General features: G+C 39.9%; 2 protein-coding genes across 3 annotated transcripts; both read left to right on the forward strand.

Moving 5' to 3' along the window:
- Positions 1–5,452: 5,452 nt before the first annotated feature.
- Positions 5,453–12,045, forward strand: LOC135934653 (embryonic polarity protein dorsal-like). 2 transcript variants are annotated; one of them, XM_065476562.1, is made up of 9 exons: positions 5,453–5,688; positions 8,881–8,948; positions 9,022–9,108; positions 9,289–9,491; positions 9,546–9,786; positions 9,843–9,986; positions 10,046–10,144; positions 10,642–10,775; positions 10,831–12,045. In XM_065476562.1, the coding sequence occupies exons 4-9, from the start codon at positions 9,351–9,353 to the stop codon at positions 12,043–12,045; spliced, it is 1,974 nt and encodes a 657-aa protein (XP_065332634.1). In that variant the 5' UTR covers positions 5,453–5,688; positions 8,881–8,948; positions 9,022–9,108; positions 9,289–9,350. The 2 variants fall into 2 exon arrangements, with proteins under 2 accessions (XP_065332634.1, XP_065332633.1); XM_065476561.1 differs by lacking the exon at positions 9,022–9,108.
- A 324-nt stretch (positions 12,046–12,369) lies between these two features.
- On the forward strand, positions 12,370–15,645 carry LOC135934655 (uncharacterized). Its single transcript, XM_065476565.1, has 3 exons — positions 12,370–12,520; positions 13,437–13,508; positions 14,524–15,645. The coding sequence occupies exons 1-3, from the start codon at positions 12,370–12,372 to the stop codon at positions 15,021–15,023; spliced, it is 723 nt and encodes a 240-aa protein (XP_065332637.1). The 3' UTR covers positions 15,024–15,645.
- The last annotated feature ends 1,195 nt before the right edge of the window (positions 15,646–16,840 follow it).

Genomic DNA, 16,840 nt, shown 5'->3' on the forward strand with positions numbered 1-16,840 from the left:
TTGTTGAGTTGGCTTTAGAAAGTTTATATAATTTATTATTCGTGAAATTTAGCAACAATAATGAAATCAGTACCAAAGGAAGAGTTAAATTTCAGATTTTAACAAATTTTTCGCTAGATTTCGATTTTTCTCGTGGCAATCTATCCAATGTTGTGCGAATTTTGAGAAAAGATTATCTAATTAATTGTGAAATTAATCGCGTTTTCACAATTTATATGCTCGCCGCTTGATAAGCATGCAAGCGTTTGAGCCAATACACTCCAAAACTTAAACGAGGACAATTTAGGAAATATTTAGCGTTTTAAAGGTAAAAATAATTTTTCACTTATTCTCTGTGACATTTTAAAAATATTTAGCGAAATAATTAAATATGAAAACCGCAGAAAATTATAAGAATTTCATTTTGTGTGTGCGTTTCCTCAATTAGGTGAATGTTTAGCCCAAACTACGCCCTCAATGAAATTGTGTTTACATCAACTATGACTCACTTGGCAGGGGGTTGGTGGAGAGAGTGACTCAATGAACCCATGACCTTAAATGGAAGCATCAGCTTCTCTGAGAATTTGCGATCGATATTCTAGATGCGGAGATATTGCAGAGAGGGATGTAATGCCTCCCAACCTGTTGCACAATGGCACCCCTCCCAAAAGATGAGTCAATTTCATATGAAAACAACAACTTAAAGATATGTTTCCGGATTTAATTCCAAATGCACATTAATTTAACCCTAATGTTAGTCTAAAAAACTGTCAAATTGATGTGGCAGCGGCGATTAATTAACAGTAAATTCCAACAAATTGTAGAGCGATTTTTGCAACACTCGAATTTGTGTTTCATTGTGAGCAGTAAATCGGCGCTGCCAATCAAAATAATCGAGTTACAAATAAAGTCAACCTATTCAAAAGGATGCACCTATATTTTATTACCGGTTCTCTATTGTTTTATTTTTATGACAGCGCGGCATTTTAATTGTGTGAAGGAAAACGGTGTCACTCTCATTCCATTGATGACAGCGAAAGTCTTGCCGTTCGATGACAATTCGCAAACACAAACAAACCAAGTCGATAAAACAGAGAGACTGAGAGGCAAGATAATTTTCGTCAAGTGCCAATAGCACGGGCAAAAGTCTTGGGAATTACGCGCGCGTGGTCGCGGGTTTTCACATAATCGTCGTATCCTCTCAGCGATAAAGGAGCAGTAGTGTTTGCACTCACCCGCCGCACATACACTTTGTTTATCTTTCTCATTGACGCACGCTGCTCGGTGGATCTATATCATATTTGGTCTGCTTCCGTAGAAAGGTTGAGCAGGTGCGACCAGTTTGTGTTTTTGGTCAACTGCAACGGTGCCGCACGTAAAAATTAGTCACCTCCCGAGAGCTAAGGGCATTTTAGGCTGGATGCGTCATCGCAACAAATATAAAAATCACTTTGACACTCTCTGACATGGCATCGTCTTGGCGCCAACACGCTGGTAAGTTTGGAGTTGAAAGGTGATGGTGCGATTAAAGACTTTATAATTCATTTTTTAAGCTAATTTCAATTTATTTACGGGACGAATTTTAAATTTAATTATTTTTCACCGCTGGTTTTTTGTGAAAATATTCTGAAAGACTAAACCACAGAAATTAACTGATTTTAACGAAGGCGAAATTTTCAGAGGGCTATAAAAATTATTTGGTGAGATCAAGTGAGGAAAATTGAACATATTGGTGTTAAATTTTTTTAAATTAGACGCCCAACAACCAGGCCAAGTTGACCAACTTTGAAGGTCACTAAAATTTCAAAAGAAAGAGGTGGTTTTAAAAGTAAAATCATTTTGCTCACATTTCTAGCTTTTTGTCTCTTTTTTGCAATCAAAAATTCAAATCTGGACTCATTTCCGATGTATCTCACACCCTGAAAAAAATAATTTATCCATCATGAGACATTTTCGGCAGTATCCGAACTTTCAGAGATGGTGATACTGGTGCCTAAATTAAAAATCGCGTTTAAAAGGCACGTCGTGCGTCGCCTCTAATTAGTGGCGATTTGAGCGCGAAAATGAGCCACCCCTCAAGCTGATGAACTCGCCTATTAAGATGTGTGAACCATTAGAGCACCTTTTAAAATAAGACAAATCAGTGCCCTAGCAGCAGCTAAACCGCCTCCAAAGCAAATTTTTCGCAACCCCACGCAACCACTTTGTTCTTTTCGCGCTCGCGCGCCAACCGCCAACACAGCTGAATAATTTTTTGCTCTGCGCTTGAGATCATCACTGTTTATGCGGAATTCGTGCCACCAAAGTTGTTGATGTTGCTCTTTTTCGAGCCGACATGCTTTGATTTCTGAGTAAATCCGTCCGGGTCTTTTAATTTTTTCACAGGTCATTTAAACATTTTAATGAGAGGTGGTGATATCAAAGCGACGCGAGCACGTCCAATTCGACCGCCGGTACTAATCCGACTTTTTTAGAAACTATACTTCTCGCACAATCGCCTCATTATTTCTGCGTACGCCTGCCTTTTATTTTGAAAAGCGTGAAATCGCAACAGTAAATAATGTTCTGACTTTTATTTTAAAAAGGCAGCTGATGAGTCAACCAAACAAAACTTTCGCGGCATATATATAATTTAAAAGGCAAATGATGATACTGCAAACCCCTGGAATTGCCCTTGGAGATCGATTTCAAGCTAAAGAATTTGCTTCAAATCATTAATGTGACAGCAAAGTGTAGACTATTTTATGGTCTCCTTTATTATTATTATTATTTTTTTTTATAAACCATTCCCCTATTTCGAAAGGGCCTTTACCTATTTAGGTATTATGATCAAAGGGAGTGAGACATGTTGAAATGGAATCCAGAATTCAGTTCTTCATCGTGGCGTAAAAAATATAAAACGACACCAAGTTAATTAAATTAAAAATTCCACCCAAGAGAGCAGGGGGTGGGTCTCAGGTCTCAGCCCCCAACCATGACCTCTAAAAGTCAAAATTAATTATTTTCAATCAAATTTTGAGTGAAAGAAGCTCTAAATCAGCACAAAAATAGCCCTATTTAAAAAAATCCTATAACTAAAAAAATAAAATCTCGATTTAAAGCGCAAAAAACTCGTTTTTTCAATTAGACTTCGATATTTTCAAAATATGGAAAAAATTGTTATAACAATTTTTGATATGTTGTTGTCACTTGTACGGCCACATTTTGGCTGGTTTGGTTTTCGAAATTTAATGTAATCGGGTATGCTAGATTTTAAAAACAAAAATTATGACCTACGAAGTTGTTCACCACAGGCAACTTATTTGGCGTCAGATTTAGAGCATTTTCCACACAAGTTTTTTATCTACCTTAATCCAGGCAAAAGCCTGAAGAAATTTATTATAAAAAATTTATATAAAAAATCGCAGTTTTTGAGCCCCTGTAAAATAGGCTATTTTTTAATTTTAACCCAATATTTTAAAACCCTCCCGCAAATAAATTTCATCCAAATCTGAGGAACCGTTCCAACAGCAGGGCGTGTACAAACTTTGTTTCAAACCCAAAAGGGTTTTATTATTTTCGAACAATTATAAATTTAACGACCGCATGCTTATTACAACGAAGTAAATAATTGAAAAATCGTTTTCTTGTATCAATTAATTAAAGTAAATTACATTCCATGACCAAAAGAGGAAACGATTTAAGAATTAGTTGAATTTCTAAACCTTATCGCGACAGAACTACTACAAACGGAAAGCTATTTACAATTTTTTTAACTAATATCAAGATAAAATTTGGAGGGAATTTAATCAGACGCGTTAGTTTATAATCAAAGTGAAAAATAGAGCACGGGGTAGAAAATAGACACAGTGACAGACATTCCTTTCCACGGCACCAGCCACTTTTATCGAGCATAACACACATAATTATTATGTCTGGCGCACAACCCCTTTTATGTTGTATTGCACCCCTATTTCTGGCAGTCACGACAGACCGAACGAGGCATAGGCCGAAATCTCTTGTGTCACAACAATTATTTCCGATCGCGGCGGCGGCTGTGGTGGCGGCGGCGGCGGCGGCGGCGGTGAAAGAAATTTTTTCTACGCATGTGCTCACAAAGTGGAAGTTAATTAATGCGATAATAATTTTCGTCGGCGCACAATTTTGATTACGCTATATACGGCTACATTTATGTATGTAGAGTAGCGCAATATAATTCACCCCTGCACCCGCCCGGCCGCGGCCGTCCGACGCCCGGCGTAGGGGGTGAGTCATCCCGACTGGCGGCACACGCATGGCTGGTGGCGATCTCCACCCGCCCACACACCCTCTGTGTGTATGAGCAACCCCCGCCCGAGTATTAGAGGCGCCAGTGCTCGAATTGCTGCCAGTTCAGGGAAAGGTGCCGGCCGGTCTCGTCCTGCTTGAAGGTAAAAATTCACTCTAGATTAGATTTTACTCCTCATTCTCCTAGAATTGATAACCACTGGGGGAAAACCGATGTTATTTTTATATTCTGAAAACTATATTCTGAAAACGCAAAGTCCTTTTATTACATATTAATGCGAATTTAATGATTCCTCTGAGTTGAATTCGGTGAAAAGTTTGTGATTTCAAAAGGAAACCGCTGTCATTATTGCGAAAAAGCACAGCATATCGTGATGGCAGACAAAGCGGATGTGCAACATGTTTGAAAACGGATGCTGGACAGTACATTATAACTGATTGAGTGTCGGCTGCACCAATCGAGCAGGAAGACATAAAGTTTTTAATATCACGAGTATGTCACTTTTTGAAAGCCATAAAATTTTTGTTTGTCTAGAATTCAACTCACATTAAATAATTGTTTTCAATCGTAGGCATAGTTTGAATGAATTAACATTTTTTTATGTAAAGAAAAAATTAAAAAATTTTTTTCCCAAATTTTTACGCTTTTGTTTCTTGTAATTAAAATAAATTACACAATATATTTTTGTTAAAACGTAAAATAATAGGAAGTTGCATGGTTTTTCGCTATACAATTATCCATTTAAAATTTTTAAAAATCCGGTTATTTTTCCGGGTGATCAAAAATGATCCACCGATCGATTTATCTCATTATAAACCGTGTCTATTTCATTTAAATAGAGCATAAAACTTAATTTTTAAATTTTAAAACCTTCAAAAATTATGAAATACAAAAAATTTGCACCCCTATTAGATTCGTGGTTTACACGAATTAAATAATTTCGCTAAATCCTAATAATTTCCTTGTGAGTGGCGAGAGGGGTTGGAAATGATTGCTTCTTTTCGATTATCGTGACGCAGCGGCCAAACAAACTAAAGCTACTTCCTTTTACCCCGGTCTCACCACCACCCTCGGTCGGTGGTGCTGGCGCCGCGGCGTCGTCAGCAGCAGCACGCGGCCGACAACTTTCAAACGCAAGCGCCACCTGAAGATCCGGCTTTGTTTGCGCGAGCGAGCACTGTGGGTATGCCTGGGGCCACGTGACCAGCGTGCAAGCCAATCACGAGCGAGCAGATTTCCATACGCAAACCTTGCGGTCATCCTCTCTGGGTCCGAAAATAACTCGGTTTTGTGAATCTACAGAGTGCGGACGCGAGACGATTTCGAGTCGAGACGTCGCCAGCATCGGACACTCGCGCCTGGACACGTCGGAGGGCCAATTTTCCGAGTGGGTCACCGCAAAAGCCGCCGGAGCGTTTGGTGCTCAGTTGGACACCGCTCGGGTCAGTCTGGAATTTCGCTTCTCGGCGCCGATTCGGAGCCTATCGGCCCGAATTGCCGACTCTGTTCGCTAGACGAGATTCGTAGCTCTCGAATTTCACCCCTTCCGTTGTCTTTGGTCGGCCAGAATGGCCGCATCCGATTTTAGCAACAAACTTTTCCTCCTCTTGTGTACCTATCATATTTTATTTCTCAATGCGTGATTTGCTCGTATTTTGCGCCTCGTTGACTCGGCGTCGAGTGGCGCGGCGCCGACGTCGCCGCCACCCTTGTCGACAGGGTCGAAATCGGCAGGTGCCAGGTGTTTTTTGGGCACCACAACCGCACAACTTGTTGCACGGGGAAAAAATTAAGGCCCCGCCCACCTGGTGCTGCAAACCTTTCCCTTTTTGTTTCCATACGTGGTTGGTTGCGACGGACGGCAGCTTCCCGTCTCCCGTCCCCTGTGTGATGCGCGTCCTTTGCGGTTTTTGTCAATTTGTCGATTGGAAATGTGTCATGTCAAAGCGGGAAATGACAAATTCGACCGAACACATCATAAAATTAATAATATCAGACTTGCGTCCGTAATGATTTTAAATGACAAATGAAATTAGAAATATAACGAGAATTTCCCTCAAGGCATCTATCTCTGTTGCATCTCGTTGCAAGGTTTTCACCTGTTAACACAACTGCGCAGTTCCTTTTCTTTTTTTGTATCATAATTTTAATATTGCTGCGTTTAAATCGCATTACCGTGTTGTACACAACATTTTCTGTTCAGTTTTGTCATGTTGACGAGACCAATTTTAATAATATTTTAATCAAATATATATATAAAAAACAGTCAACAAACAACGACCTTGCGCAATTTTTCGCTCGTTTGCTAATATCGAATATTGTTTGTCCATGTGCCTCCAAAGTTATTTTTAGTTTTTTCCCAAATATAAACCGTGGACCTTCCAGGAATGTTGTTTTGCTGTGGGTTTGGTATGCATTTTCAGAATACGTTCCCTCTCGACTTGACTGTCTGCAAAAACCTGTTTTTCTGCCGCTCTCAGGCTTGCATTCCTCGTGACCTTGGATTTTATGTTCTAATAATTTACCGTGGGCTTTTCTAGCCCGCGTGAACATTATTTCCGTATATATTAATTTCAGGTGTTCGCACAATCTGTCACGTAGACAAAAATGCATTTATGCCAAAAAAAGTAAAGCTTCACAGATAAAAAAATGAAAAAATTTGGTTAAATTTAGTAGTTTAAATTAAATTAGGTCTACAGGACAGTTAAAACTCAGATTTTGACAAACTTCGCGAAAAATTTCATGTTTCTCGCTTGATTTCGATCCCGCTCATCGCTGCATTATCCTATGGTGTGCGAAAAAAGCCCTAAATTTTACAGCACAATGCTTGATTAGCGAGCAAATTTTTAAGCTGATTTTCTCAAAAATTTAAACGGCAATCTGGGAAATTTTAAGCTTTTTCCTCACATTTAGATAGTATTTTAAGTAAAGGTTAAAAAGGATTTTTCACAAATTTTCTGTAGGGCTTGTATTTGTTTTTTTTTGTTTAATCCTTTTACCCGTGTTAATTCGTGTTTGATAGATTGTGAGCCTCGTTGAAAGCTAAATTGTTGAGTGCAGTTCCGTGCCCTTATCGGTTTTGTGGCGTTTGAATGATGTTGAGCTATTCCGATGTTTTTAAGACGAAAAAGAGGTCAGCATACGTTGATTTTGGTGAAAATAAAAACAGTCAAGTCTTATCCAGGTACATAAGTGCGCAGGAGATAGTGAGAAAAAGGAATAAGAAGTGTCTCTGCGGCTCTTGGAATGAACAAGTTCTTAGAATTAGTTATGTTATTGCGTAAATGCACATATTTCTTCTCCTTCCATAACAAGGAATTTAACAATGCTCGAAATGTAATTTTTTGTCCTTCTTAACAAACGAAATCAATTAAATTTCAGAATTTGCCAAATTTCTCGGTTTTTCAATTATTTTTGCCTGATTTTGGTGCATTTTGTCGCAAATTATAAATTGTGAAACGAATCGTGATTTTACAATTATTGTTGCTCGCCGCTTGAGTAAGGATGAAAATATTCTCAAAGGTTTTAACAACACTAAGAATATTTCCAGAAGAAATGATGTTTTGGCTAGTCATTAATGTAAAATTTCCTCCACTAGCCAGCCACTAAGCCGCCGGAACATAAAAGCAAAAATACCCCGAGTTTTAGGTTCGTCAAATTGTCCGCCTGCGCACTGCGCGCATTAATGCTAAATTTAATTTTTCGCGTTCTCGATTTCGTGTAGTTGAATTAAATTTCGTCCCATCTGAAAAATTCACTTCCGTTATTTTCACTTACTTAAGTAGTGCACTCTGCCAAGAGATGAAGAGAAAAACCGTGGATCTATTTTCGCGATTCGACATTATTATTTCATATCCGCTGTGCAACCTAGGACAAAAAAACGGAAGGGTTGCGGCGGCGCCGGCTGCACGGAGGGTGTCTTTTTTGCAAGTGAGCAGAGAATGAGCGAGCGCTGGCTTGCAACTTTGCTCTTCATCAGCGCGTGGACTGCGACGAGTCGTTCGGAAGCACAGCTGTCTAGAAATAGAGGCGCCCAAAGTTATTTTTAAATGCCTTGTGTGTTCAGCCAGTGTGTATGCCGATATTTTTTGTATGCGCCTCTGTGAATTTGATAGTCTAATATGCAAGCCGTTTGTTTTTTTGCTCGTTAACCGTCGCGATGACAAGTCGGCGCGCGCGATGTCATAATGCGTCTCCACGCTCCATGCCTAATTATTAATTTTTGTTAATTAAATCAAAAGCGCAAGATTTAAATCCGTTAATTCGAAAAATCCATTCCAAGTCAAAACTTACCCACGCCACCTGGTCGAAATTACACGCAACCTCCATTAGACACGAGATTTTCCATTGTTTACATCGCAGTTCATCAGCAGGTTATGGTAAAATGACCATAAATAGAAATAGATTTTGACCAATGTAATTGAATGAGCACAAGATGCACTCTGATTGGCTAGTCTTAGTTCTTAGTTCGCGCGCTGGCCTCACGTTACGTGCTTGTTTGCAAGGAGTGGGGGGAGGTCACCAGTGGGCGCCGTGGTGTTTGCGGGAACAATTCATCCAAAGCGAATTTTTGCAAATTTCAATTTAATTTAATATTTTTTACATTTCTTAACTTCATTTTAAATTTGTTCCAGATGCTGAATCTTATTCAAAGTGATGGATAATGAATATGCAGAGAGTGATCTAGCCATAAGTGATGTCAGTAAGTGTCGAGCGTTTGTGATATTAAAAAAAAATGACACGCTTTCGCTCATTTTTCCCTACTACCACCATAGGACTGGCTTTTTTAATTGCATGATGCATCTGTGAATCTGGAGTTGGATGTAAAAATACTAAATCTCTCCTGCAAGTTGAAATTTTTGGTGAGTGGAATATTTCGCGCACTCTACGAAATTGCAAAACACTGCGGCTTTGTGCAATCAATTTTCGTTTTAATTTGCACGTCGATCTCTCTGATTTCTTATCAGCTGATTGATTGTATCGCATTCATTCATCCGATCGAAGGTTGTGTTTGCTTTTAAACACCGTGTTTTTCTTTGCAGTTGAAGTTCTGCAGGGCGCAGACCCGAATTTCATAGAGTCCTCGAGTCAGAGTCAGAAGGTCATGGACAGCCCCAGAGTGGAGATTATTGAGCAGCCTGCGCCGAAGGCTCTTCGGTTCAGATACGAGTGCGAGGGCAGGTCTGCAGGAAGCATTCCTGGAGAGAACACGACCAACGAAAACAAAACTTTCCCGACAATCAAAGTAATCTCCGTAATTTCCAGTCTTCCGAGCTAAAAGAAATTGGTCCTTTGGCAGGTTCTCAACTACTCCGGACCATGCATGGTGGTCGTGTCGTGCGTGACCAAGGATGAACCTTTCCTGGCTCACCCGCACAACCTAGTTGGTAAAGACTGCAAACAAGGTGTCTGCACGACGCACGTCGACACCGAAACCATGACTTGTCAATTCCCTAATCTTGGCATTCAATGCGTCAAGAAGAAAGAGGTGGAGAGGTCCTTAGAAGTTAGACAAAAGATCAGGGTGGATCCTTTCAGGAGTGAGTTTGTCGCAATTTTACACTATAGTAAAAGTTGGTTGACACGTTATTTGCAGGAGGTTTCGCCCACGGAAGCCAGCCATCCAACATTGATCTGAACGCCGTCAGGCTTTGTTTTCAAGTTTTCACAGAGGGTGATAAGCCAAACACGTTCACCAAAGGCTTGCCTCCGGTAGCGTCAAATATAATTTATGACAAGAGTGAGTCTCACTGCTTTGCCCTTTAACGCATCATTTGAGACATTCAATGCCTTTTGCAGAAGCAAATACTGATTTGCAAATCACAAGACTAAGTGACGTGTCATGCAGTGTAGCAGGGGGAAAGGAAATCATCCTTCTGTGTGAAAAGGTTGCCAAAGGTGAGTTGATAAACGACAAAGTAGAGTCTTGTAGACAATTCGCACATATCGCAATTTAATAGACGCTGCCAAAAAGTCAATCGTAATTGAAGTGACTGCGCGTATGCCGAGAATGTGACGCGTAGCAAACACTGCTTGTCTAATTGCACCAAATTTAGCAGCAGCATTCTCAAGAGACAAGCGCAGTGCTTTCAAACTTTCAAGATTTGATGTCGTCTGAAAATTTTTAAAGGTCTCAGCCGCTTGGCCGAATTTTTTGCCCGGCGGCTGGCGCGGCTGACAATATTTTTAATGTGAAGTTTGATAGTGCTTTACGGTCTGAAGGGCCGGAAAATATTTTTCTCCTGCACTTTTTAATTTTTAACCCTATTTCACCGGCGGCTGAGATCTCTACAAAATTTCAATTTTTTATTTTTAAGATGCTGGGATGTTGAAGAGGTTTATAAATAGCCAAGATTTATTCCCACCTATCAATTAAATCGCATCTAATTTTTCAGATGATATTGATATCCATTTTACTGAGGAAAAAGATGGGCAAATAGTGTGGCACGGGAAAGGAGAATTCCAGCCGTCTGATGTTCACCGCCAATACGCAATACCCTTCAGGACGCCAGCTTACCACAACCTGCAGGTAAATCATTGGCACTAGATTGTTTTAACGGCCCAACTCACGTGCGATGTTGCAGGTACAACACGAAGTTAAACTGAAGATCCAACTCGTCCGACCGTCTGATGGTGCTAACAGTGAAAAGCGTGACTTCACCTACTTGCCCCTGGACTCAGGTAGGCCTTTCTGGGCTTTGAAAAAGCTGAAAGCCGACTATGATACTTTCTCGAAAATTCTCGCAACGAACACCGCGCTAATGACCTCGCCGCGTTCCCCCATTTCCGTAACGAACGGCATCAGTGGCCCCAGTTCAGAGGTGCCCGTGCAGGAGGTGCCGCAGGAGGTGAAAATTGAGCCCGTGGAGGAAAAGCCGCCCACTTTTGAATATACCACCGACAACAGCTGGGACAAGAGCGAGCAGACCATCCTCGAGTCGTACTCCGGGGACCTGGTGCAGGACGAAAACTGCAAGTCGCTCAATGATCTGCTCAGCACCGTCGCCGAACTGGAAGAAATGTACTCGGAGCCGCCGGCCGACCCTGAGCTGACCGAGTGCCTGAAGCAGTCTGCAGACTCGGTGCCCGCCAATATGCCGATGGACGTAGACGACAGCTATGAAAGCGGCCACTACACCAGCATGCAGCTGGCCATGAAGAACCCCATTCTTATCGACATCGACTTCGAAGACCCGCAGATTCTTCCAGCTCAATCCGAATTCATCCTGGCGCCGATGAACGATGCTTTCGTCCATCAGGAACAGTCCTGTGCCAATAACAAGAGGGAGAGCACCACCGACAAAGTGCCTCCGTTGCCGCCCAAGCGCTTCCGCAAGGGCAAAGACGATGATTCGAGCTCGATCATCACCATCGACGAGCCGGCACCCGAGCTGCCTCCACGGGCCAATCCGCCTCCTCCGTCTCCCTGCAACAACAAAGAAAAACAAAAGTCCAAGAACTTTTTCCAAAAGCTGTTTTCGCGCAAAGGTGGCAGAAAGAACAACAAGCCGCCTGGCTTGCCCAAGTCGGGCTCTGTCCCGTGCAATTTGTCCGAGGTAAACCAGAATTCTATTGGAACGCCTCCGAGTCCTGTCGTCGACTTGACAGAGGCCGAACACTACGCACTGTACACAGACTTGGCTCCGAGAGCCAACTGCTCAGAATTTGACGAGACCTCTTTTTACTACAGCCCGGTCGAGGGTATCGCGGAAAAGCCACTGCCTCCCGAGCCGCAAAAGAGCGAAAAGAGGAGCAGTGTTTCCAAGATATCGGGCAGCATTAAGGATATGTTTTCGTAAAATTCATGCCAAATGAGACCAAAATCGAACCAGCTATTTTGTGATGGGGGAAAATGCCACAAATTTGCTGTACATTTATTTATTAATTAATTGCCATTGGGTACAGAGGTGTGTCAATTTGATTAATATATTTTCATCTCGAGTTTGGATAATGTCTATATTCTGGAGAATGCCTTAAAGCAATTTTTACTATTTTGTATTGCGCGGCGGTGCCTTTTTGTTATCTAAGCACAAAATAATCGTAACTATGAAAGTGATGAACCCTGCTACGGATCAATTTACACTTGCGTGGTGATACCGAGTTGATTCACCAAGTTAATACTCATGCTTCTGTGCATATTCATTAAATTTGTCACTAATGTTAAAACTGTTTGTGTTGTAGCGACCGTTTTAATCAAAAGAAAGCAGTCTAAATATAGTGAATCGCCGACTGCAAAGAGACAGGCAATGTCAGCCTCTAGTTTGGTTGAGAGGAGTGAGTATTTTTGCATAATTATCACCTGGTGGTGGCGGAAAATTCTGCTTTGTTGCCAACAATCGCTTTGGGGCCGCTTTTGCTCTGTACAAAAATTTACGCTCTCTCATATCCACGAGTTCACTACAAAATCACTAATTTCATTCAGATCATAGTTGTCGGAGGTTATTCCCATGCAGATATCAAACTCAACATGTAAGTTTACTTTTTAAAATTTTGCATTTAAATTTCAAGCCGCCACATGCAAAACTGCTCCTTTATTCAGAGGCAATTTTTTTTAATAAAATTTACTCGTTGATTGTCAGCGGTTGAAGCATTTTAAGTATCAAATATCTGTTCAACTGTGAATCAAAATCAAGCAACTTGTGATGCTAAATTGTGTCCTGTCAGTGGAAATTATTATACATTTATGCCCTTGTATTTTTCAGATTTTAGTGCGTATTAATTGTTGTGATGTGTCGTCACCATATGGGATTGTTCTTTTTCTTATATTTGAGGCTGTGCCTTGATTAATAATACCGTTTTGATTACCTGTAACTTCTCTTATAATGCTTATCCTGCTGTTTTGAAGAAAAGAAGTGCAGTTTATGTATTGTTGCAATCAAATATACAATTTAAAAAGCATTGAACTGAACGATTCCTCAGAATTTTTTTATTTATGACTTTAAAAAAATTAGGTCAGATTTCAATATCAACAACACTGCCAAAGAGGTACATTTAAATTACTGTGTGTTTTAAATAGTTATCGTCTTTTATGATTTGTTTAAGTTAGCGTTGTCATAATTTTTAAACAGAGTGCTTTTAACTAGCCAGCTTTTTAAGACTAACATGATTTTTTGCATGAGTGTTTTACAATTTTGCATGTTCTGTGTGGTTTGGTGTTCAAACATTTGGAACTAATTGAGTTTTTTTACAGATGCGCAGGTTCCACTGCCATCGATGCCCCAGCAGTACCAACACATGCAAGGGGTTAAACTTGAACCACAAGGTAACCTCTTTTCTATTCGCATTGATCGGCATTTAAATATCTGGATTACACAATATTATAAATATCTTGAGTTGTAACAAAGCTACAACAGCAAAAAATTAAGCCCAATTATAGATGGCCTTCAGCGACTTATATTTGGAAATTTTCAAATTTTGGTAATAGTTGCTTAATTTTCAAAGTCGATGATTCCCTGAGTTTTTCTTTTCGAAATAAGCTTCTATTGTTTTCCTAACGTTTTTGGGGTGGAGTAACCTGCAGCTTTCGAGATACGAACGGTCAAAGGTTGATAAAGGTTTTCGAGTTCAGGTGTAAAATGAGGAAATTCAAAATTGCAGGAGTTTTACCCTTGGAATACATTCTGAGGTCAGATAAGACCATCAAAACAAGCAAGAAATCGAGTCTTGGCGTCAGGATAGCCCTCAAGTGACATTTTACGACGCCTGAAGGCTCTAAATTGGTTCAACCTGCAAGATTTGCTCCCCGTTGGATCTGTCAAATCAAGAGCTTTCAGAAAGTTTGCAATTTTACAGGGTGATCATGGTCGAGATTTTTCGCTCTTAAGGGCGTTTCGTGAGCACCCTGATAGTTTCCAAATGGTCAAATTGCACATATTCTGAAAGCTCTGGACTTAACCGTAGCAACGGTGTGCAAATCTTGCAGATCAAATCAATACAGAGGCCGTCAGGTGCCGATTAAGTGGCCACAGGCGATTTCAAGAAATTCCCTGACGCCAGGGTTCGATTTTAATCCTGATCTGAGGGTAAAAGTCAACCGTTTTTGACTCTAAATTCAACCGAACTTAAATAAAATCCCGATTTGAATCCTGTGACCGTTTGCTTCTTAAAAACTAAAGGTTTCACCACTTGGAAGGCCCGATTCTCCAGTTTTCCCCCGGATTTCCTGGAAAAACTACATTTAATTGGCCAAAAAATCAGGATGGTGCTCTAAAAAAATTAAAGATAGCAAATAATTTCTCGTTTAATTTCCTATTTTTAATAGGAGTAAATTTTTGCAGAAGTAGGTGCTGCGCTGGCTTACCCAAACATGAGTCCGCAGAGGCAAAACGTGAGCCACTCGCCGCAGCCGGCAATGCCTCTGCTGCAGCAGCAGCCTTTCAACGCCGCCCATCAAATGCCGCAGCTTTTCGTCGCACCGCAGCCCCAAGAGCGCTTCAGTCCGAACATTTCGTTCAACCTGAACGCGCAGACGTTCCCATCGACGTCACAGGCGACCTTTGGACAGCCGCAGGCGCAGTACGTGCAAGCCGGCGGCATTCTATTCAACAGCCAACAACAGGCGCAGCAGGCGCTGCTGAACAATCTTAGCGCCGCCGCCGCTGCCGGCCCAAGCACTGTGGTGATCGCTGACCTCGACAAACAAAATTTTTTTGATGAAAACATTTCGGAGAACCTTTCAGGCCAGTTGAGATTATGCGGCATCAATTCGAATGATCCGGGCGAACCAATTTCGGTGGAAAACATGTCCACTGATAGCTTCTGCAAGAATTACTTGTAGGTCATACCTGCTTCTTCGTATTATCTTATTTTTTTATTAATTTCGTAGTAGTACAAACTTAAAGTGGTTTCCTTTGAAAACCTTTTCTATATCGTTATCAGTGTTGTGGGCCACCATTTGAAAAAAAAAACACCTGTGATTTATACTTTTTCGGAAGTAGAATTCTTCTTTGTTTAAATTTATGCTTAAACTTGCCAGATCAGCATTAATAATTGATTTTTCACTTTTAAATGACCGAGTCTGCAGAGATATTTAGTCCAACTGATGCTGGATCAAATTTTCTTATATCTGTGCTGTTGTAGTGTCGCTACTTTTTATTGCTATGATATGTTTCATTTCTTCAGTACCAAAAATGCTTTTAAAGTTTATTGTTTGTTATAAGAAATCTTGGATTTTCGTGCGTGAAAATCACCAAAAGATGTTCTCAAAATTATTACTTGTTAATAATACTCTTATTGTGCTCTATCATAAGATTTTATCGTAGTGTTTGGAGTAATTTATATTTGTACAAGATATTTTTACAAATATTAAATTGCATGTTCGTCACTGTGAAAGTCAAACTTAAAGGTGGTAAGGAAGAAAATATTTTCAAAAATAAAATTTTTATCAACACTTTAAACAATTTTTGTGATACTTTAAACATTTTCCATTGGCTTATAATATAACACATTTGTGAAATTAGAAAAATGATTTTAAACACTCCTGTCCCTTCTTCTTTCTCTCAAATACCTTTGTGAAATAAAAAAAACATCCCATCTATTGTGTGAATGAGATTGACGACAGCGAGCACGCGTCAAGAATTGACCGCTTCTCATTGTCAGGTACTGTTTTGGGGTTGAATCGGCTTGCCTATTCATTTTGTGGGTGATTGACAGTCAGATGGCCTCAACGCATTCAATGAGACACACTCCTGCTGTCAGGGTTACGTGCTCATCCATCATCTCCGAACAATGACTTGTGACAGGTCGATCCAAAAGGACACAGAACGAAATCTGCTGAATTTCTGTATTTGTCCGCTCCAATTCTACTGTTATTGATAGAATGAAACAACCGTTAGAATCTTTTTGCTCTTATAAACATTTTAAAGGTCTCGGAAGAGAAAAATATTTTGTATTATTTGAAGCATATAATTAAATTTAAAACGAACACAACATAATATTTTTGCAATTAAAAATTGATACAGTTCATCTTGCAACAATTTTCCTCATCATAAAAAGTTCTTCTAAAGCTACCAAGACGGTTTAAATTGATGAGAATATCAGATAAGGTGTGGAAATACTCCAAATTTTTTTATTCAAAGAGTATTTACCTTTTTTTATTGATTTTTGAACAACTTCTTAGTAAATCATTGACTCAAATTTAGTAATTTATTCTAAAATATTAGATTTTTTAGTAAAAATGATCGAGGTACAAGTTAGGAATCCTTTGCATACGCTGAAAAATATTTCCCTCTGCAAAATTTATAGGAGAAGTTGTGTGAAAAATTGATTCAACCTTACCAGGAAATGGCAGAAAGGAAGCTGGATTTTGTAACAACTGATAACTTAAAACTTTTCCCAGAGCACTTTTCGATCACAAATAAAAAATCATATATCATTCGTCTCGTCTCGTTAGATTCAAAAATATATCAAGTTTTATATAAATCCGATTACTATTTTCAAGAAAGTATGACAATTTGAAATATTTGTAATATTTTGACTTTAAATTACTCTTATCAAAAACCATCAAATTTTAGCGAAGGACGCCAAAATTTTCGAATTAACAGGTGCGTTTCCCTTGTTAGTTAAAATTCAGGTTGATTAAAACGCCCGAGAAGT

This window comes from Cloeon dipterum, chromosome 1 (genome assembly GCF_949628265.1).
Source record: "Cloeon dipterum chromosome 1, ieCloDipt1.1, whole genome shotgun sequence".
Lineage (NCBI taxonomy): Eukaryota > Metazoa > Arthropoda > Insecta > Ephemeroptera > Baetidae > Cloeon > Cloeon dipterum.

What these genes read in the sequence shown, in the direction of transcription:
- LOC135934653 (XM_065476561.1), top strand. Translation starts at nt 8,903, where the DNA reads ATGGATAATGAATATGCAGAGAGTGATCTAGCCATAAGTGATGTCA. An exon ending in GTGTGAAAAGGTTGCCAAAG is followed by an intron (nt 10,145 to 10,641) that starts GTGAGTTGATAA and finishes CTAATTTTTCAG; the next exon opens with ATGATATTGATATCCATTTT. An exon ending in CAGCTTACCACAACCTGCAG is followed by an intron (nt 10,776 to 10,830) that starts GTAAATCATTGG and finishes GCGATGTTGCAG; the next exon opens with GTACAACACGAAGTTAAACT.
- LOC135934655 (XM_065476565.1), top strand. Translation starts at nt 12,370, where the DNA reads ATGCTTCTGTGCATATTCATTAAATTTGTCACTAATGTTAAAACTGTT. An exon ending in CTCTAGTTTGGTTGAGAGGA is followed by an intron (nt 12,521 to 13,436) that starts GTGAGTATTTTT and finishes GTTTTTTTACAG; the next exon opens with ATGCGCAGGTTCCACTGCCA. An exon ending in GGTTAAACTTGAACCACAAG is followed by an intron (nt 13,509 to 14,523) that starts GTAACCTCTTTT and finishes AAATTTTTGCAG; the next exon opens with AAGTAGGTGCTGCGCTGGCT.